General features: G+C 43.6%; 1 protein-coding gene across 5 annotated transcripts in view; it reads right to left on the bottom strand.

Annotated features, from left to right (window-relative positions):
* Window positions 1–19,996, bottom strand: part of DIAPH3 (diaphanous related formin 3) — a 530,180-nt gene extending 510,184 nt beyond the window's left edge. For all 5 annotated transcript variants that reach the window (XM_065901830.1, XM_065901832.1, XM_065901833.1 and 2 more), the window contains exon 1: window positions 19,668–19,996. In XM_065901830.1, the coding sequence (XP_065757902.1) occupies window positions 19,668–19,913 (246 nt within the window). In that variant the 5' untranslated portion in view covers window positions 19,914–19,996. The remainder of the gene's footprint in view (window positions 1–19,667) is intronic.
* Window positions 19,997–21,992: the final 1,996 nt, after the last annotated feature.

Here is a 21,992-nt window from a genome sequence, read left to right as displayed (position 1 = left end):
GTATAAGAAATAAGAAAAAAATACATAAATAAGACATGATTTTTCAATCTAGTCCCGTAATCTTTTTTTTTTTTTTTTTTTGCTACTACACAATACAATTAGGCTCCCAACATGTGCAAGACTCTACAGTAAATATAAAGAGGACCCAATCCCTGCCCTTAGGAGTTTACAACCAAAGAATCAGCATGACAAGTGACTGAATAACCAAATGCAAGACAGTGGGACAAGCACCGTAACAGAAGTGTTTAATGCTGACAGGGAGAAAAGGCAGATTCTCTATTATATGCCAATTATATTTGCTAAGTATATACTAATTACATTTGTGTAAATACTTGCTAATTAACAAGCAAATATTTAATAATGATCTACAACTAAAGCAGAAATAAGTTTTAGCCATGATTTAGGGAAAACTGGTAGGGCACAATTTACCCTCACAGAATGAGGGATTCCTAAAACATTCATTCATTCAACAAATATTTATTAAATATTACTATGTTACTGGCAAGGGATCCATCAGTAAAACAAAAATTTCTGTCCTAGAGAAGCTCACCTTCCACTGGGGAAACAGACAACAAACATGGTAAGTTACAGATGTTAGGTGATGAGATCTCTGCTAAAAATGAAAAGTTCTTCAAAGGAAGGCAGGCCCGGAAAGCAGAGTGGGAGGGTTTGCAGGATGCAGTTTTAAAAGGAGGAACTGGGGTGAGCATAAAACTGACTGAGAAGGCAGCATCTGAGCAGACTGGAAGTGGACTAAGGAGGTAGTTACATGAACAAGCGGGTAAAGTACTTCAGATAAAAGAGCAGCCGGAACAAAGGCGATTAGGAGACAGTCAGCACCGCTGCAGTGACGGGAATTGAACCAGAGAAGATGAAGAGGGGCAGATCCGAACCAGGCCATCTAGAGGATGAGGGCCTTTATTCTCCTAACGCAACAGTTACAAATGCTTAAGCATAACAACATGCTCAAAGTATCAACATAAACACTAAGTGACAGTTGACTCCACTTTATCAGCAACTCTGCTTTTGTTGTTGTTCAGTCCCTCAGGTGTGTCCAGCTATTTGTGACCCCATGGACTGCAACATGCCAGGCTTCCCTGTCCTTCACCACCTCCTGGAGCTAGCTCAGACTCATGTCAATTGAGTCAATGAAGGCATCCAACCATCTCATCCTCTGTTGCCCCGTTCTCCTCCTTTCCAACGAATCAACTCTTCATATCAGGTGGCCAAGGAGTGGACCTTCAACTTCAGCATCAGTCCTTCCAATGAACACCCAGGACTGATCTCCTTTAGGATGGACTGGTTGGATCTCCTTGCAGTCCAAGGGACTCTCAGGAGTCTTCTCCAAGACCACAGTTCAAAAGCATCAATTCTTCGGGGCTCAGCTTTCTTTATAGTCCAACTCTCACATCCATACATGACAACTGGAAAAACCATAGCTTTGACTAGACGGAGGTCTGTTGGCAAATGATGTCTCTGCTTTTTAACATGCTGTCTAGGTTGGTCATAGCTTTTCTGCCAAGAAGCAAGTGCCTTTTAATTTCAAGAGTGCAGTCACCATCTGCAGTGATTTTGGAGCCAAAAAAATAAAGTCTGTCACTGTTTCCACTGTTTCCCCATCTATTTGCCATGAAGTGATGGGACCAGATACCATGATCTTCGTTTTCTGAATGCTGAGTTTTAAGCCAGCTTTTTCACCCTCCTCTTTCACCTTCATCAAGAGGCTCTTTAGTTCCTCTTCACTTTCTGCCATAAGATTGGTGTCATCTGCATATCTGAGGTTATTGATATTTCTCCCAGCAATCTTGATTCCAGCTTGTGCTTCATCTAGCCTGGCATTTCGCATGATGTACTCTGCATATAAGTTAAATAAGCACGGTGACAATATACAGCCTTGACGTACTCCTTTCCCAATTTGGAACCAGTCCACTGTTCCATGTCTGGTTCTAACTGTTCCTTCTTGACCTGCATACAGGTTCTCGGGTTTTGCTGAGTGTTAATGGTATTGAACCACCCTCCTTTCAGCTGCTGGGGTTTCTCACATGCTGTCATTTTTCTCTGGGGCTGAGAATTCCAGTCAGCAGCAGTTTCTCAACACCATCCCTAAAGCCAGCGTGCTGCCTGGGCCTCAGGACATTGACAGCTTCAGGGGAGACTGAGATGTGAGGGAAGCAAATGGACTGAGTAAGTAACACACACACACATGTACAGCACAGGTGGTGAGCCTCAGTATCGCCAGTGGTGACTCCACCTGTCGTCCATGGCTCTTCTGTTTGCAATCACTGTCTGGCAGATCATGTGTGTATCTTTTTCTCTTTTTTTAAACCTGGCGGGAACCTTGTTTCCCTTATCTTTGAACTAGACATACCACAGTGCGGGGAACATATTAAGCCAGTGGTTTAGAGTTTCTGTTTTCTGTTCCTAATACAAATGCCTGAGTAATATCCCAAAGCAACTGAATCAAAATACCCAAAGATAGGGCCGGTCCTAAGTACCTGAGCTCCTCCCGGTGACTCGAGCATATAACCATTGCTAGAAACCACTGAACCGGGCACACTGTTGCGAACTCTGCCTTTCGGTGCCGAGCATCAAGGGGTCTCCAAAGTCCCACAGGGGCAGCTACAGCACACATGTGTTGGCTTGTGTGTCTCAAGCACACGGTCCCTTCTCTTCCTGTTCTTTGTAAGCTAACCCTGCCACAGCTGAGGAAGCAGAACTCAAGCAAAGCCAGTCACATCCTCACTCTCCCAGAAATCCGGACTTGGGATTCAGATATGAGAATCCGGACCGGGAGCATCACACATACCTAGGACTGTGAGGCTCTGGGATGAGCTGTGTGAAAGGCAGAGCAGCAGAAGCAACACACTGCAGACACACCGCGGTGGAGCAGATGCCTCTTAGGAGGCAACTGGAGGCCGTGTGATCCCAGCCAAGGGGAGCTGCCAGCTCTCAGTTCTCAGCTCCAGGCCAAGAGCGGAACAGCTAAACTTACTGTTCTTGACCCCAGGAGACAGCCCCAGGCCTCTTTACAATTGCTCTTTCTAACCTTAAACTAGATCGTGACTGTGCCTTGACTGAGACAGAAACCAAGACTGCAAAATGAAGGCTTAGGTATCCACCTCACATCACCATTCCTAGCAACACTTAGTGAGCCTTACTGTAACCACTAACACACCCAACGATCTGACAAACTAGCCGTTGTCTCACCTTGGTTTAGTCACTAAGTCGTGTCTAACTCGTCTGACCCCATGGACTGTAGCCTGCCTGGCTCCTCTGTCCATGGGATTTCCGAGGCAAGAATACTGGAGTGGGTTGCCATTTCCTACCCCACAGGATCTTCCCAATCAAGGGATCGAAACTGTGTCTCCCACTGCAGGCAGATTCTTTCACCACTGAGCCACCAGCGAAGCCCCATCTCACTGATCAGGAAACTTACTGTCACACAAGTGATCTACCAGAGTGGGCAGTCTGAGAACGGAGTCTTAGTCAATGAGACCCAAACCCAGGCTCAGACCGCTCCCTTTCCCTTCCCTCCATCTTCACCGTTCCAAACCTAGAGAGGAAGACCCACAGCAGAAATAAAGCAGTTTCTGAATTGTTTATGAGGCAAAGAAGCTGAAAATAAAATCTGAGCAAGAAAGACCAACGTAATTCCTGCTGGGCAGTTAGGAAGTGTTCTAATACTGACGACACAGTGTTACCTTGAGACTCGAGGGGAGTGAGTATAAGAAGCTGCGAGGACTGTAATTTCTGAAAATTGACTAACGCAAAAATAGATGTTTGCTAGGGAGTTTCCCTTTTATCTTTTAAAGTTGCTTAAGTGTAAAATAGAAATGTAATGAATATTTTTTGTTATTCATAGAATTTACAGTTTAGTACATGCCTTATATACCATGTACTTCCAAATAAGACTAAACATAAACCACAAAAACATTCACATTTCAAAATATCATTAAAATACATACACACACAAGTCTAATTAAAGAAAATTTCTTTTAAATTATTGATAAGTTTGAACTGTTTTAAATAACATTTTAAATCATCACTAACTTTTCTTGCATAATTTGATTACTACTTTTTATTACTACTTCTAAATTGGTTTGTTACTTAAAATGAGTCAAAAAGATTATTGCATATTTACAAACTTGACGTCTGAAGAAGGGAGAAAAAGAGCGCAATTCCAGCTCTTACATACAGTCCCAGTACTATACATAAAATGTGGTTACACTTGACACTTGTTTTAGAAATACTAAACAAGCAAGATATCATTATTGAGCAACTAAGATAGCAAGGAGCTTCCCAGGTAGCACTAGTGGTAAAGAACCTGCCTGCCAATGCTGGAGATGTCAGAGACGCAGGTTCAGAAGATCTCATGAAGGAGGACGTGGCAGCCCCTCCACTACTCTTGCCTGGAGAATCCTGTGGACAGAGGAGCCTGGCGGGCCATGGTCCACAGTGTCAACAAGTCAGACACGACTGAAGTGACTGAGCATGCACGTAAGCTAGCAAGACATCATGTCTGGTCTGGTATATAAATACCTATAAAACATAGCATCTGCCCTCTAAGGAGTTTACAATTCAATAGCTTTCAGAGGAAAAAATAAATAACCTAGGTCACTTATTTCCCTTTTCAGCTATTCAAAAATAATATTAGTAACTATCTTTCCAGTGCTACAGGTGCTGAGACACATGGGTTCCTCACCTTAATATTCTTCATTGCACTTCTTATCCAAAGAAATTTGAGATATTTGGAGAGAGAAATGCATGAATGAGATTAGACACACAGCATTCCAATACTGTATCAAACTTACACTGTGTTACATAATGATACAGCCACATTCCAACACATAACATTCTATGTCACAATTTGGGTTTTGAACACACCAATTTCTATAGTCAAGCTGTAAGATCAAGCAACTGCAGACTAAACTGCCTTTGGCAATCCTCCAACAAAGCCAAGGAGACTCTAGTGATGACTCTAGTAACAACCCAAGTATGTTTGTAAAGGACTTCTGGACGCACATAGTTTTATACTGATTACCACACCATTCAAGCACATTAATAAGTCAGCAAGGGTTATGGGGGAGTCAGCAGCTGACAGCCACAGGCGCAGGAGTCCCCAGTGATCATAACCTAGAGCAGATGACTGATTACTGTTGCTCCTGTGAGGATACGAAGATAAACCTACTGTACCTGCTTTTTATATTATGGAGATATAATTTACACATAATATCGTGTAACTTTAAGGTATACAACATGTTGACTGATACATTTATATTTTGCAATATGATTGCCACAGTAGCTTTAGCTAACACTTTTATCACATCACATAATTATCATCTTTTTAATGCTGAGAACATTAAGATCTAATCTCTGAACAACTCTGTAGTTTATGATACACCATTGTTGACTATAACCACTATGCCGTACGGTAGACTTCCAGAACTTATCTTCTAATTATAAGTTTATACCCTTTAACTCATCTCTCCAAAGTTGACCTCCTTTAACACATTCCCCTACCCTGCTTTTTCAGATTCTACATATAGGTAATATCATACAGTATTTGTCTTTCTCCCTTAGGCTTTTCTCACTTAGCATAATGCCCTCAAGGTTCAACCACGTTGTCACAAACGGCAGCATGTCTTTCTCCCAGATGGATTTAATCCCACTGTATATACTCAGTATGTGCCGAACCTTCTTTGTCCGTTCACCTGTGGATAGGCACTGAAGTTGCTTTCTATCTTGGCTACTGTGAGTAACGCTGCAATAAACATGTGACTCCAGATAGCTCTTTTTTTGGCTGTGCCCAGTTTTGTTGCTCCATGCGGGTTTTTCACTAATTGTGTCAAGTGGGGGCTACTCTCTAGTTGCAGTGCATGGATTTCTCACTGCAATGGGCTTCTCTTGAGAAGCATGGGTTCCAGGCACACAGGCTTTATTAGATGTAGTTTGCAAGCTCAAGAGCAAGGGTGCAGTAGTTGTGGCCCTGGGCTCAGCTGTTCCGTGGCAAGTAGAACCTTCCCAGGTCAGGGATTGAATCCATGTCCCCTGCATTGGCAAGCAGATTCTTGGCCAATCTAGACCACCAGGGAAGCATCACAGATACCTTTTCGAGGTTCAGTTTTCATTTATTTTAGACATATACCCACAGCTGGGATTAATGAGTCATATAATAGTTCTATTTTTAATTTCTGAAAAACCTCCATACTGTTTTCCTTAGAGGCTGAACCAGCTTACAGTCCCTGCAACAGTGTGCAAGGGTTCCCTTTCCTCCACATTCTCACCAAAACTTGCTTTCTTTTCTTGATGACAGCCATTCTAACAGATGTGACCCCAAGCCTGTTTCTGTTATCACTGATGGTGTTTCACTCTCAAACCCATCGCTGTGTAGCTTCAGAGGCTGTGAAAGTGTATCACCTTTGCCTGAACAAGATGTGCAAGTTATCCAGGAACAAACCCTCACATCACTGGAAGGCAGTCTGACCTACAAATAAAGACTCTGAGACCACAGGCAGTCCCTTTAAACACGAATGTGGGTCAAAGTATGGCATTAGCCATTAGTCACATATGGCTATTTCAAAAGTTAATTCCAACTAAATCAAATTAAAAATCAGCCCTCTAACAGCATTAGCCACATATGACTAGTGGATATCAAACTGGACACAGCAGAGCAGAAAGCTCCATCATCACTGAAAGCCGTAATGAACAGCACTGACACAGGTAGATGCCTGTATCACCAGGTAGCCAGTGAAATGAAGGAATCCATGCTGGAGGGAAATCTCAAGTCCAAAAAAGTAAAAGATCAAAGAGATAGTATTTGGAACACCAAGAGGGTAGGAAGATGGATAAGCAAAGATTAGAAGAGAAGAACAAGTTAGAGAAAAGATTTGAAGAAATGATGGGTCAGTGCTCATACTCTGAAGTCCAGTAAGATGAAGCTCCAACACTTTGGTCACCTGATGCGAGGAACTGACTCATTTGGAAAGACCCTGATGCTGGGAAAGATTGAAGGTGGGAGGAGAAGGGGACGACAGAGGATGAGATGGTTGGATGGCATCACCGACTCAATGGACATGAGTTTGGGTAAACTCCAGGAGTTGGTGATGGACAGGGAGGCCTGGTGTGCTGCAGTCCGTGGGGTCGCAAAGGGTCGGACATGACTGAGCTACTGAACTGAACTGAACTGAAGATGAAGACCAGCCACTGGGTTGGCAGTAATTGACCTGCCAAATTTTAGTGGAAAGACACAAGCAAAAGTAGAAAAGCCTGTGGGAGGTGTCTGAATCCCCCCTTTACAAGTGCTCTCTACCCTTGGCTAATGCCATCATGACAGGAGCAATGAGCTGAGAGCTGTTTAGTACTCACATGTTAACCCCCAATATAACATATTGAAACATCATGTTTAACTATAATACAGATACTACTGTTCCCACCTCATAGATGAATAAATAAACAACAACAGTAACAAAAGCAATTTGCCAAAGTCACAGAGCTACCAATTTCAGAGCCAGGACTTAAACCCAGGCTAACTTCAGAGTCTGAGGTCTTAAAAACGACACAGTATGGGCTCTCTGGTAATACTGCACCTCTATGTCCATGCCAGACGGAGTGCAAGCCTCCTGAAGTCAAGGACCAAACTGTACCCAACTGTGTCACTCAAATATTTACAGAATAAATGAGAGCGACAAGTTCACAGAACTTGACTATGAGGGAAGGAAACAGCACGGTACAGAGCGGTGTCTGGGTCATGGGACAGTTGGGAGAGGTGGGTGTTTGGTTTTGCTCCTGCTCTTTCTTTCCGAGTAGAAGATGTTTGAGCATTTTAATAAGATGGGACCTGTGAAGAGTGAAACCACCTCTTGCAGTGGAACTGGATGAAGATCAGGGGCAAAGGGGCTAACCCGGAATAGAAAACCAGACACTTCTACAGATACTGGAGGAGAAAGGAGGAAGCGTTGCAGATATAGATTATCGGTGCAACAGCAGGAAATTGAGCCAGTTCAAGCAATATGACCTTTAACTTCTCTTTGAAGGTGTCAAGGCTGAGCGTGGAGATGCAGGAGAAATGATCTCTAAGACAGTTCCAGCGAATGCTGCGCCAGGGCAGCTCCAAGTGGGAGCTACGCATACACACCGAGTATCAGTAAAGCATCCAAGTGAAAATGATGAAAGTCATCACTGTTTCTGTGTGGGGAAAATCTCAACCGGGATGTAAGGGAGTCGGTGAATTTCACACTGAACTCATTCTGTTGGGCTTTTTAAGAGGTTCATACATTACTTTTTCAATTTAAAACACTATTAACAACAAAAAGGAATCAGGCCCATAGAGAAGGTAAAAAGAGTGAATACAGTCTCAGCATAAACGCTGAGAGAAGTAAAAAAGGATGGAACCAAAAAGCAGGGCCTTCCAAAGGCTCAGCAGTCAGAGAGTCCACCTGCGATGCAGGAAACAAAGGCAGGAGATGTGGGTTCGATCTCTGGGTCAGGAAGATCCCCTGGAGAAAGGAAATGGCAACCCACACCAGTATTCTTGCCTGGAAAATCCTCAATCCATGGGGTTGAAAAAGAATCAGACACAAGGGGGTGACTAAGCAACAGCAGCAGCCAGAAAGCTAGCTCAAAGCCCAGGCCCGCCTGGCTGCGTGCCGCCCACAGCCTCGTCCCCAGCGCAGCACCTCTCTCCTCGCCTCAGTCCCATCAAGCGCAACACCAGGGTCGTGAGGGTCCTGCTTCAGAGCACTGCAGAAAGTGATTAAGGAGTGCACAGTCCACCAGAGAGCTGAGTGAGTGCAGTGCCAGTGATGACTGCGACGGCAGGCTGCAGGCCCTGCCAGCCAGCAGGTCCAGAGCCCCGACATCGCAGGCTGCAGGGCTCGCGGGGTCTCCCCCGGCCACAGAGCGTGGGTCCCTCACTGAGAAGCCTGTCAGGTCACTCCAGGCTTGGAGACAGGAAGCAAGTGCACATGGAGGCCAGTGTTCTTTTATTTACTGATATTCCATGTTATATCAGGCTTGAGGAGGCAAGGAATGTGAAGGCATCCTAGTTCAAAAAGAGTCCTGGGTAACTTCTGTAGGGTGTGGAGCAAATGCTGTCAGCAGGAGGCTGGCAGAGAAAGAAAGAGAGGCAAGGGCAGAAGATGAAGGTCTAGATGAAACAGAAAGGAGGGGGATGCACCCAGGGACCAAGCTCTTTATGTGGCCCCACTGGAATTGAGGTCAGGTCCCTGGACACAAGAACAGGGCCCTGGACACCAGGAACGGGGGAAGGAGGGCGGAGGGAGGTGGGCAGCAGAAGGAGCAAGGTCAAGATACTGTCAGTAACTGAGATCTGGTCACCTGCCCTTCAGGATGTCCTGCACTGCAGACGTGGAAATCTCCCCCACTCTGGGGTCTGGGAAAGAATCAAAAGGATACAATTACAGTCTCCCACCTAGAAAGGGGTGACTTTACGAAGATGCAAAACTTATACTTACTCACTAGACACTGTACTCCAGATTTTAAATTCTGACCCTTTCTAGGCTAACGACAGGGGCAGGGTCCCCCCCAGATGCTGGGCAGGGTGGCAGCCACAGCCCCATCAGCCACGTGGTCACAGGGGACGCAACTGCTCCAGACCGGACGACCAGCCTGTCTACCACCTTCAGAACAGTGTTCAACACGTGACAAGAGACATTCAACACTTCATCACAGAACAGGCTTTCTGCTAGATGCGTTTGCTTGACTAAAAGCCAATGCAATGTTCCAAGAATGTTTAAAGCAGCCTAAGCTAAGCTATGATGTTCAGCAGGTTAGGCATAGTACATGCACTTTTGACTTATGATATTTTTAACTTACAACTAGTTTATCAGGCCCTAACCACATGGCAATTCCAGAAAGAGATGTAATAACAGCTGTCATATATTAACTGCTAGTTTTGTGCCCAAGCTATTTTAATAACATGCATTACCTCGACTAATCCTCACAATACTATGACTATCTATCCCATTTTACAGACAGGGTAACTGAGGCACAGAAGCTAATTCACCCAAAGACATATAAGCCAAGCCTCTCTGTAACAATGGTTGGGGTGGGAGGCAGGTTTTAAGCCACACTGCCCGGCCCCTGGAGGACCTGAGTCAGCAGGCTCAGCCCTCCAATGACCCAGGTATGTTTCAAGTAGTCTCTGCAGGCCCTCCCAGGTGGTGGTAGCAGTAAAGAATCCGCCTGCAAAGGGGACATGGATTCGATCCCTGATCAGGAAAATCCTCTCATGTAGGAAATGGCAACCCGCTCTGGACCTCTTGCCTGGAAAATCCCATGGGCCTAGTGGGCTATAATCCATGGGGTCGCAAAGAGTCGGACACAACCGAGCGACTAAGCACACACTCACAGGCCCTCACCCACCCCCACCACAATCTTTTAGAGAAAAGAAAACAGACGTTAAAGGTATATCAATGACATTTAAATTTAAATTAATCATGAATAGATTAGTGATTCAGGTGGTATAAGATTACAAGAACTATTTTGCATAGATTTTTCAATTAACCAAGTGTTCACATTGTAAGCTTACCAGGCACCACCAAGAAAGAAAGTGACTTCCCAAAAGCTTACAAACATATGCACATAGCAACTGAAAGCAGGCTCGAGATAACATGTCAATAAGAGTAAAATAACACCCTCAGAAGAGAGGTGAGTGCAGTGAAAACATGGTTTTAATGGAAACCATCACCTTTTATAAAGAAACGAAACTGTCACATTGGATTTCTGAATATAGATTATGTGAATTCTATCTTTCATGTTCATTTCTCAGGCTGTCAAATTTTTCATTAGAAATGAACTGTAATTGTCATTTGAATTGCATTCCATCCAAAGTTTTGATAAACAGAAACAGTTTAATACCACAGAACAATCCATAATTAATGTCACCAATTTGCAAATCCTGGTTAAAAACTGAATGTTAACAAAGTTTCATTTTTATGACACCCAAATAAACGCCTGCCTCAGCAGTGACTACAGGAAAAAGTCCCCCACATCCTGGGAAGATACCTCACAATAAAATTGGAAAAATAAACGTAACATTAAGTATCTTACAATTAGATCAATCCACGTATCAATATCATACTGAGAGTTTTAAGAAATTCTATACTTTATCTCCAAAAAAGGCATATACTTTTTTTTTTAACATCTATAATGACCTAGAATTAGCAATAATTTCTCTGATGAGTTTTGGACAAGTTACTTAGACATCTTTTCCTTGAAGGTCTGACATAGACCACAGCTACCTGGGAATATCCCAAGGCCCTTAGCACACAGGATGCCCTTAGGAGATGTTTCATACATTAAGTCATAGCGCCCCCTCCTTTTCAGGTATTTAAGATGGGCTATGATGCTCAATGGTGGAGAGATTAGAAAGTTATTGGGTACTAATTCCATTCATGGGAATATTTTTAGGGGAAAAGAGATAAATATAAATTGGAAACCCCCTCACCAAAAAAAAAATTAAAATGGAAAAAAGTTTAAATCACATAAGCCCTTATTTCAAAGAAATGAAAAGCAAAGATAATAAGGAGATATGGACAGAAGGGGAAGAAATGAACATTTCAGTAGGATTTATGATGTTTCACTTCTGAAGCTTACTGGTGAGCAGTACATGGTGTTCTATACCACTTTTGTAAGATAAAATGTATTTTTTAAAGGCTGCAAGGGAAATGCTGACCCTCAGAAAACCATTTAGAGGTAGACTGTTTTGAAGCACATTATATACAATCGTTCACTACTGATAAACACTTACTAATCACTTCTGGTTCACTACTGATAAATACTTACTAATCACGAAATGAAACACTAAACAAAGGGACAAAACTTTTGCCTGTGCGGGGACTCTCCTAACTCCTCAAGTCATCTCCAAGTTCCTCAAACTGAGGTCTGCAGGGCCCTTCTACAGACTCTCCAATTCTATCAGAATTTTAAAACTTTCTATTTTTTCAAGATTATATTAAACATTAGAAACAAAGCAAGCACATTCTGGTGGAGAAGGAAGTGGCAACCCACTTCAATATTCTCACCTGGGAGATCCCAGGGACAGAGGAGCCTGACGGGCTACAGTCCACAGGGTCACAAGAGTCGGACACAACTTAGTGACTAAACCGTCACCACCAAGCACGTCCTGGACAATCTGAAATTGAAAGCCGCTACAGTTCACAGAATTCTCCAGGCCAGAATACTGGAGTGGGTAGCCATTCCCTTCTTCAGGGGATCTTCCCAGCCCAGGGATCAAACCCACATCTCCTACATTGCAGGCAGATTCTTTACCAGCTGAGCCACCGGGGAAGCCCTCTCTAAACCACATTCCCTCAGGCACTTTGGGTGAACACGCCTGCATTTATGTGCAGTACCAACATGGTGTCGGCAGGCCAGACAACAAGGACAGCATGCTGCGTAGGTTTCACAAACTCCTGCACTTAGGAAAAACTCAGGTCCAAAAGGTAATTCGAAAATGACACTATTCAAGGAACAATAAACCTACAGCTACAGAAAGTTACATTTCAAGAAAAGATGAATACAGGGACTGGTGGCCTTGGCTCCAATTCTTTCTGCTCTTTTTCAACAGCTTCATATAATTTACTTTAAAAAAAAAAATACATATGGCTCTTTTTTATCATAAACACATTACAAGAGTTCACTACTCCAGCCAGAAGAGCCAGTGAGGCTGTTCACTTCAGAGCCTCCAGTCCAGGCCTCGGGAGAAAGATGGAGGTGTTCGGTGACAGGTCTCTGCCCGCCGCGCAAGCTGGGCCTTTGGATGCACACTCTGTGCTGAGCCTCCTCAGCTCCGGAGTCCCACTTCTGCCCCAAGAGCCAAGGTGACAAAAAGGAGCCCAGCAAACCACACACGTATCTTTCCACTAATAAATCTAATAATGAGGATGTAATTTCAACAAAAATCATCAATCACATTAACGTTACCAATTTGAACTTTATAAGTTTTATAGTTTTGTTTTGGATTTTATATGTAAATCTGTTTTGTAAAAGAGCCAGAAGCATAAAGATTTATACTTAGCTTTTTATATATACATATATAAGTAACATTATTTTTACTATCATTCAAATCACAATGGAGTTTCACAAGAATTTTTTTCCTAAATTTGAGGTTGTTTCCTTTGCAAGTTCCTTTTTGTAAGTTTCATTGGTACTCAAGTTTCATAGTTGCATGAAACTCGTTTTGCAAATAAAAACATTCCCCTCCCAAAGATTCAGAAACTTGCTCTGACTTTTCAGTCATTAAGAATCAGAAGTCTCCATCACTGGGCATGTCAGCTGACATGTCAGGGTAAAACTAGGGAATAGAATGCCTCCATCTCATCATGAGGAAAAAGTATGGCCCAATTAAGATTTCCCAATGTAAGAAAGTTATTCAAATATGCATTGTAATGTTCCCAATGCCCTAAAGCCTACACAAAAATTGTACTACCACTACTACTATTACTACCAATGATGACAACAACAAAACTATAAATGGTAAATATTTAGATAGAGTCTAAACGCTGTTACAGGTACCGTTCTCAACCCATCACATTTAACTTCTAATCTCCCCACAACTTCCTTTTACATATGAGGAAACGGGCACAGAGTGAGGTTAAACAACTCGCCTAAGTTCACACAGCTAATAAGTGACTCAGCTGGAATCCAAGCCCTAAAAGTGACCCAAGTCATTGCCCCGAAATATTATTTATAATGTCTCTTCTACAGAAAATTTATGAGAAAGGATCGTAATTGATCATTTGAAGAACAAAATCTATGGCAAGCATTTCCAAGTAGTTTTCATTAGACAGTACTCTGAATATTCCAGTATCAAAACTTAACTTACTGAAACTCTTAAATTCTCCCCTAAGTTAATAACCATTATGTGATTTGCTATTTGCGAAAATTACTCTCGGCACTATGGTGTTTCAATGCCACCCTGCTGCTATTGAGAGAGCGTTACCTTTGTAGATCCTGTTCAAAGAAAGCTCATGCTTTGATCCTTAATATCCCATGAAGTAAAAGGTTATGTTTAATCTATATTTTATAGATCTAAAAGTCAAATTAGTTTCTGGGATAAACAAGCAGAGTGTGATCGTAAGCATATTCTGTAGCATTCATTTCACTCCGAGTTTGGAGACAGTATACGATGTGCTGAGTTAAAGACAACTGCATTAGTGCAACATAAAGCAGTTTTGTCTTGTGTTATTCTGTAAGCATAAACAAGTTACACACACGTTAATTCACATTCCATATAAAAAGCCAATTTTAAATCCAATTTATAAGGCAATAAATATATAAAGATTCTAGGACACAGCAATAAAGTTATGCCATAAAGCAGAGTTAATTTAAGACAACAATAATAAAAGCATGACAAATTTTAGCATTCTACCAACTGCACAAAGGTGTTTCAGGTAACATCTGTTCAGAAGCAATTGCTGCAAGACAGACTAGATGAGATGCAAGGTTTCACAGTGCAATAAATGTATGTCAGTTTGCCTGCTTCATAATTAAAGACATGAGTCTTTGAAAAAGGCAATTAAGCCTTGCTCTAAATCTAAAACAATCATCCCTGCTCCCACCCCTTCTTACAAAGATCCACATGATCCAGAAGTGTATGTACCATCTATCATCTGTTTTCAGCAGCTAATATGCTCCCCAAAAGCCAGTGGATATATTTTGTTTCTTTTAATAAGTCTTATTAACAAACAAAAGTAAACTTATTTTTTTCTATTATCATAGTCGCTTTATGAGAAAGATACAGCACAGCAAAATGAATGAAGGTTCTTGTCTTTCTAGGAAACCAAACTGTGGTTATCTTCTTTTCACTCAGATCACAAATCTAAAATAAACGATACCACAGGAAGAGATTCGAATGATCTGATGGTTCTCCTAAAGCATACATTTACAAGTTGTGAAGCCAAAACTTTCAATGTGGTCATCCTCATAACTATACCTGCCGTTAGTTTCCTGTGGCGGCAGTAACAAATTAATACCACAACGATGGCTTAAAACAACAGAAATGTTTCCAAAGTGGCTAAAATCAAGGTGTCAGGAGGGCCGATCTCCCCGGACTCTATGGGAACAGCCCCTGCCTCTCCCAGTCTCTGGTGACTAGAGCGTTCTTTAGCGTTGTCACTGCATCTCCCGCCTCTGCCTTGCAGCCACCACATCTTCTTACCTTTCTGTAGTCAAATCTCCCTCTACCTCCTCTCTTAAGGAAATGTGTTTGCAAGTAGGGTCCACCCAGATAACCCAGAATAATATCTCCATTTTTAAAACTTAATTATGCCTACAATGTCCTTTTTTGTCATAAGGTAACCAGGCTCCAGAAATTAAGATGTGATGCTTTTGAACTGTGGTGTTGGAAAAGACCCTTGAGAGTCCCTTGGACAGCAAAGATATCAAACCAGTCCATCCTAAAGGAAACCAATCCTGAATATTCATTGGAAGGACTGATGCTGAAGCTGAAACTCCAATACTTTGGCCACCTGATGTGAAGAACTGACTCATTGGAAAAGACCCTGATGCTGCGAAAGACTGAAGGCAGGAAGAGAAGGGGACAACAGAGGATGAGATGGTTGGATGGCATCACTGAACATGAGTTTGAGTAAGGTCTCAGAGTTCATGATGGACAGGGAGGCCTGGCGTGCTGCAGTCCATGGGGTCGCAAAGAGTTGGACATGACTAAGGGACAGAATTGAGCTGAATCTTTGGGGGGGATCATTATTCAGCCAACCACTTCTACCTCTGAAGAAGCTCAAGGAAATGAGGTGAGCAGACATGATTCTCACCAAGCCCACCCCAATTTCAGTTCTCAAGTTCCCAGTACAACAAGCAAAAGTTCTGCAACCTAACACCTCTTCTCACCTCACAACCTGCTTACAATCAGGAAATCACTATCTATATTAACTAAAGACATTACTAACTAGTGTCAATGGTTCCTGAATGAAAAATGTAGCAGTAATGGGTAAAACTCCCACTAGCATGGGAGAGTGACACAGCAGAGGGACTAAGGATGTGTCCTCTGGAGCCCGCCTCCCTAGAGTCGAATCCCAGTCTCACACCCAGGCAACGATGCAACCAAAGGCGGTTTAACCTCTGTACCTCAGTTTCCCCTTCTAGCAAACAAGGCTAATTCATAGTATCTACCTCACTGGGTTGTTAAACAGATTACAGGAGCTGAAATCTATGACAAACCTAAAACAGTGCTTGGCTCATTAAAGTTAACTGTTAGTACTAACAACGATCAACCACAGTAGACATACAGATGTTAATGGATCTGGTGAAGACCTCTCATGTCAAAACTGAGGCTACTGTAGTGACAGAACTAGATACTGTAATAACAATCTATGCAATGGAAACCACAAGGTGAGATGTGAAATTTACAGTAAAGTCTGTGAGAACTCTTAAAGGATGTCCTAACTGAAAAAGAAGAGCTACTCTGTCAGCTTGGATCACGGAATTTACAGGCCCCCTTTCAGAGGACCGGATCCACATCCTGGAGATGGAGGCTTCGTCTGAAGCCACACGTCCTGCCTTCACTCTGGATCTAGGGACTTCCCCTGTCTCTACTGTGCATTTCTAGTAGTGGGAGGTAAGAATTAAACGCCTAGTGTCACTGAAAGACTTTTCACAGTGAGTAGGAAACCATTTTGTTTTGTTCTAGAAGGGGAATAGAACTTGGGTCCAGGTACCAATGGTGTGACCTAGGGCAAGTACCAGTTTAATGATCTACTGAATTCTCTTCACCTTCACGAAGTCTTCACCCAGGCTCCTGCCTTGTCCTTCCAGCCTCCACTGGTGGCACCCCATCCCCGTTAACTATCTCCAGGACCTTCTCTCTCTCTCTCACACACACACACACACACACACACACACACACAGAGAGAGAGGACCTTCACACACACACACACACACACACACACACACACACACACGCTGCTTGCCACATCCCCTGCTGAAACAAAGTGGTTAAGTTCACAAGCAGCCCAAAAGAAGCTGATTTATTGTGCAGCCAAACTATCCTACATTTGCAACAGACAAATCTCTACTATTTACACATATCTATGGGGAGAAGTTCTATGCTACAGACGATTATACACAATTCAACATTAACTAGAGCCCCACAACTATACAAGTAGCAGAAAATAAGGATTTGTCTGCTTTATCAAGGTTCGAAGTAGATAAATTCAGTGGGGACCAGAGCTCCTACCTTCTTACACTAAGGAGCCAGTGGCCACTGACCCACAGTTCCTCACAAGCTTGCAATCCTGTGGCTTGCAAACACCAGTCACGCACATTATCACTAACCTGCATGACTTGTTACAGTCAAAAGCAACCAGGTGACCTAATGACTATGTGACCTGAAGGGATTCACACTAGCTAGCAACATTTCATTCCAAATCAAGAGAAAGTCAAGAAGAGACTTGAGGTCCAGCAGTACAGCAGACTGAATGACAGAACAATCACTATTTGGGGCACTGCTGAGATCTCATGAGGAATGGGTGGTGTCCAAAATCACCCTCCAACTGATTAGCAAGCATCACTGAAGTGGGACTGAGAACAGCGAGAAGCAGGCAGGCTGGGAACGCCTGCTCAGAAGGTAACCTGGTACTGGAATACTGAGCTTAGGCTAGGAGAGTTAGAATTGCGCCTGCAACTCCAGGCCCTCTATGATTCCAATCCAACAGAGAGATGGCACTTTCAGGCTCCTAGTAGAAATAGACTCAGATCATGCCCAAAGAAAACTCTCCCGAGTTAGGACTCCTAGAAGACAGGTTAAGATTAAGCATTAAAATTACCAATACAAAATTTAACAAGCACAGAGGGAGAGACCACTCTACCACGGGCGCAAGTCACTATACACAGTCCAAAGATGCACATACCATAAATGCCAAATACAGAAGAAAAAGAGTAAAATAGGCAGTGTCTAAAGGAACAAAGGAATAAGAAACAGCAATATAAAGAATACAGTAACCAGGCAGATTTGAAAAAGAAGCAAATGGAACTTATAGAAATAAAAGATAATTGATAATACAAATATTCAGAATAAGTTAAACAGATTGGACACAGCTGATGACAGAATAAGTAAAATGGAAAATACCAAGAAATTATCATGTAAGCAAGAATCTAAATTAGTTTATGAGATTACAAAGAAACCAAATTACTTCTAAATTAATTTAAAGTCATGATTCAAATCAGACTTCTACCAATCTAAAAACACGCACAGTATTTTAAATGTATTTATTAGACCGAGGGCTTAAAAGTGTGTGTCTTTAGACATTTTTTCATCTTTACAACATACCTAAGAAGTGAAAAACAGCACAGAACCTAGAACTCACATCACCTGATACATCCTTCAAGGAAATGAAACCTATTAATATTATTTTAGGTTCTTCTTTCATGACCTCCTTGCTGGAAGGAGTCACAGAAAATTACATCTCATACATTCTGGAGGACAGGAGTCAGAGACAAACTGGAATGATGACATTAACCCAGAGAGTAAAAAGAAAAAAAGTCATTGCCCAGTGGATTCTTCCCATATGGGGTAGAATCTTTCACTGCCAACTCTGTCTTATTTATTCCTCAGCCATGTTAAGATAACAGTCAATAACACAGTTGATCCCCTTTGTAAAATTTCACCATTCCTATGGTCACCTTGATACTTAATTTTGCATCATTAATCCATGCTGTCCTTCATTTTCAGTATTCTGATACATCTCAGGCTCTGCTGTTTTATTCATGTGTCATTTTTGACTGTTATATGTAGCTACTCACTCCTCCTCCACAAGCCTTCATCCCTTAATTTGTGTTATCTTGACTCACATGTCTAACAACTTTCATTTGTTCACAGAAGGAACAAGCTGTACTCTAAAATTTCACCTATGACTAAAATGTTTTTCCGTATTTCTAAGTAAAATGGAGGGTATTAAATTTTCAATTCTGTCTCACTCCAAATGTACCAACCCTCTATGTAATTTGCTTGTGATTTATTTACACACAGACAACAAAACAATCTTCTCTCTTCTTTCACTAGTTAGTGCCAATACGAAGATTTACAAGGCGCTAATCACGACACTTCTTTGACCGTTAAAGTGAGTAAGACAAGCAACCGGAATAGCAGGTTTCAAATACTTCAGAATTCTTTCCAAACTAACCAAAACATTCTTTAGCGGTGACTGCATGACCCGCCAAGTTTTAAAACGAGCCGTTTCAATGTGTAAAGTTATAATCTACTTTTAAAAACTTCTTCTTGGAAAAAAAAAAACTTCTTGGGAATTAAAACATGAAGCTGAAAAAGCAAACCTATCACCTAAAGATCACTTCGATATATCTCATACCCTCAGATGCTAAAGGAAAAAGGAAAAGTTTAACTTAAAAATTCAAAGTGCACGAGAGACATCAAGAGTGAAACGTTTGAAGCTGCTTCTCACGACAGCCTTAGGAAGTTGGGGCAGTGATCAGATGTTTGTTAAAGGATCCAAACAGAACTGGGCGCTGCCGTCATAACCCGTGAGGAGACGGCAGCTCTGACGATCTAGAACAAAGCGTAGCTCACGGCTCGGTCCAGGGAACCCGCCCACACTGTCGGCCAGACCGGAGCTGAGGAAAACCGAGGGACCCAGCACCGGGCCTCAGCCCGCCCGGACCCAGACCCAACTTACAAACTTGGGGCGTTTCTCCGCAGGCGCCGCGCGGCCGCGGGGCGGCGGAGGGCGCTGCAGGCCCTTCCTGCGCGGCGCCTCGCTGTCCCGGCGGCTGCGGCCCGGGGAGGAGGCGGGGTAGGCGGCCCCGGCGACCGAGCGCTGCGCCGGGGCACGCAGCCGCGGCCTGTGCCGGTCCATGCTTCCGCGGCTCCGGGCAGGCGAGGGAGGAGAAGGCTCTGCAAACCGCGGGCGGGAGCCCGGCATACGCCGCGCGCGCGTCCCCAATCCCGCCGCCGACTGCACCGGCCCGGCTCAGTCCAACCGCTGCCTCCTGGCCGCCGCCGACACATCCGAAAAGTCCCGCCGCCGCCGAGCTCCCGGGCCCAGCCAATCCGGGGCCGCCGCCGAGCCCGGGCGCAGCCAATCCGGGGTCGCACTCGGAGAGACGCGCCCTGGGCACCGCCCCTTCCGGGCAAGAAGAAGCGTGATTGGCGGTTCCGCCGTTCTCTGCGCCGCTCGAGCCTCCGGAGGCGCAGGCGGCCCAAGTTGAAGGGCAGTGGGTGCGGCCGGCCTTGGAAGTGTGGGAAGAGTACCGGGAAGTGACTAGTCTGGGTGTGTTTGGAATTTGGAGAATGGCTTCCGGCTGACCGGGGATGGGGCGGGGGGCGGGGGGCGGGTCCCGCGGGTCCCGCCCCTTGAGCAGAGCCGCCACTTGAGCAGAGCTTGAATGCAAAATCATCTGATTCCCGCTTCCGCACGTCTCGGGAGGCCCCGGTGAGACGGCCACTGGGAAAAGTAGTTCCTCTGGGATCTGTACTTGAAGGGCCGCTAAGCAGGAGAGGACCATAGCCTCCAGGACGCCCTAGAGGACGCTTTCTGCACAGGTCGTCTGAGCGCCTGCTGAGAGCTGGGAACCCGCTCAAGGGTGGCAGAGGCAGCCACCAAAAACCAGACAGCGCTTCTTGAAGGAGTTCACAGTCTAATAATGTGCTTCACAAATCCATACACAGATGAAATAACGTAAATGTTATAGCAGTTAATTTAAAAGTTCTTGAGGATTTTTTTTTAATGTATTGAATCTGAAGGAGAGGATTTGGAAAGAAGAAAGGAAGTATGCAAAGACTTTCTTAGGACAGAAAAGAGTGGCGTGACTTTCAGCAAAAAGACGTTCCAGGCAGAGGCAAGGCCTAGAGGAGTCATAGTCAGAACATTAGAACAACCTAGATGTCCATCTACTGATGAATGGATAAAGAAAATGTAGTACATATGTACAATGGGATATTACTCAGCCTTCAAAAGGAATGAAATTGGGTTATTCATAGGGATGTGGATGGATTTAGAGTCTGTCAGAATGATGTAAGTCAGGAAGAGAAAAACAAATACTGTATACTAATGCATACAAGTGGAATCTAGAAAAATGGTACAGTTCAGGTCACAGTCACTCAGTCATGTCCAACTCTTTGCAACCCCATAGACTGCAACACGCAGTCCATCACCCCTGTCAATCACCACCTCCCAGAGTTTACCCAAACTCATGTCCCATTGAGTCGGTGATGCCATCCAACCATCTCATCCTCTGTTGTCCCCTTCTCCTGCCTTCAAGCTTTCACAGCATCAGAGTCTTTTCCAATGAGTCAGCTCTTCAAATCAGGTGGCCAAAGTATCGGAGTTTCAGCTTCAACATCAGTCCTTCCGATGAACACTCAGAACTGCTCTCCTTTAGGATGGAATTGTTGGATCTCCTTGCAGCCCAAGGGACTCTCAAGAGTCTTCTCCAACACCACAGTTCAAAAGCATCAATTCTTCGGGACTCAGCTTTCTTTATAGTCCAACTCTCACATCCATACATGACCACTGGGAAAACCATAGCCTTGACTAGACGGACCTTTGTTGGCAAAGTAATGTCTCTGTTTTTTAATATGCTGTCCAGGTTGGTCATAACTTTCCTTCCAAGGAGTATACGTCTTTTAATTTCATGGCTGCAGTCACCATCTGCACAGATTTTGGAGCCCCAAAAAATAAAGTCAACCCCTGTTACCACTGTTTCCCCATCTATTTGCCATGAAGTGATGGACCAGATGCCATAGATCTTAGTTTTCTGAATGTTGAGATTTAAGCCAACTTTTTCACTCTCCTCTTTCACTTTCATCAAGAAGTTCTTTAGTTCTTCTTCACTTTCTGCCATAAGGGTGGTGTCATCTGCATGAGTGAAATTTAGTGAAATTGCTCAGTCATGTCCAACTCTTTGCAATCCCATGGACTGTCGCCTACCAGGCTCCTCCATCCATGGAATTTTCCAGGCAAGAATACTGGAGTTGGTTGCCATTTCCTTCTCCAGGGGAT

This window comes from Muntiacus reevesi, chromosome 11, assembly GCF_963930625.1.
Source record: "Muntiacus reevesi chromosome 11, mMunRee1.1, whole genome shotgun sequence".
Lineage (NCBI taxonomy): Eukaryota > Metazoa > Chordata > Mammalia > Artiodactyla > Cervidae > Muntiacus > Muntiacus reevesi.
Note: the sequence above shows the minus strand (reverse complement) of the source record. Positions and strands in the feature narration are given on the sequence as shown.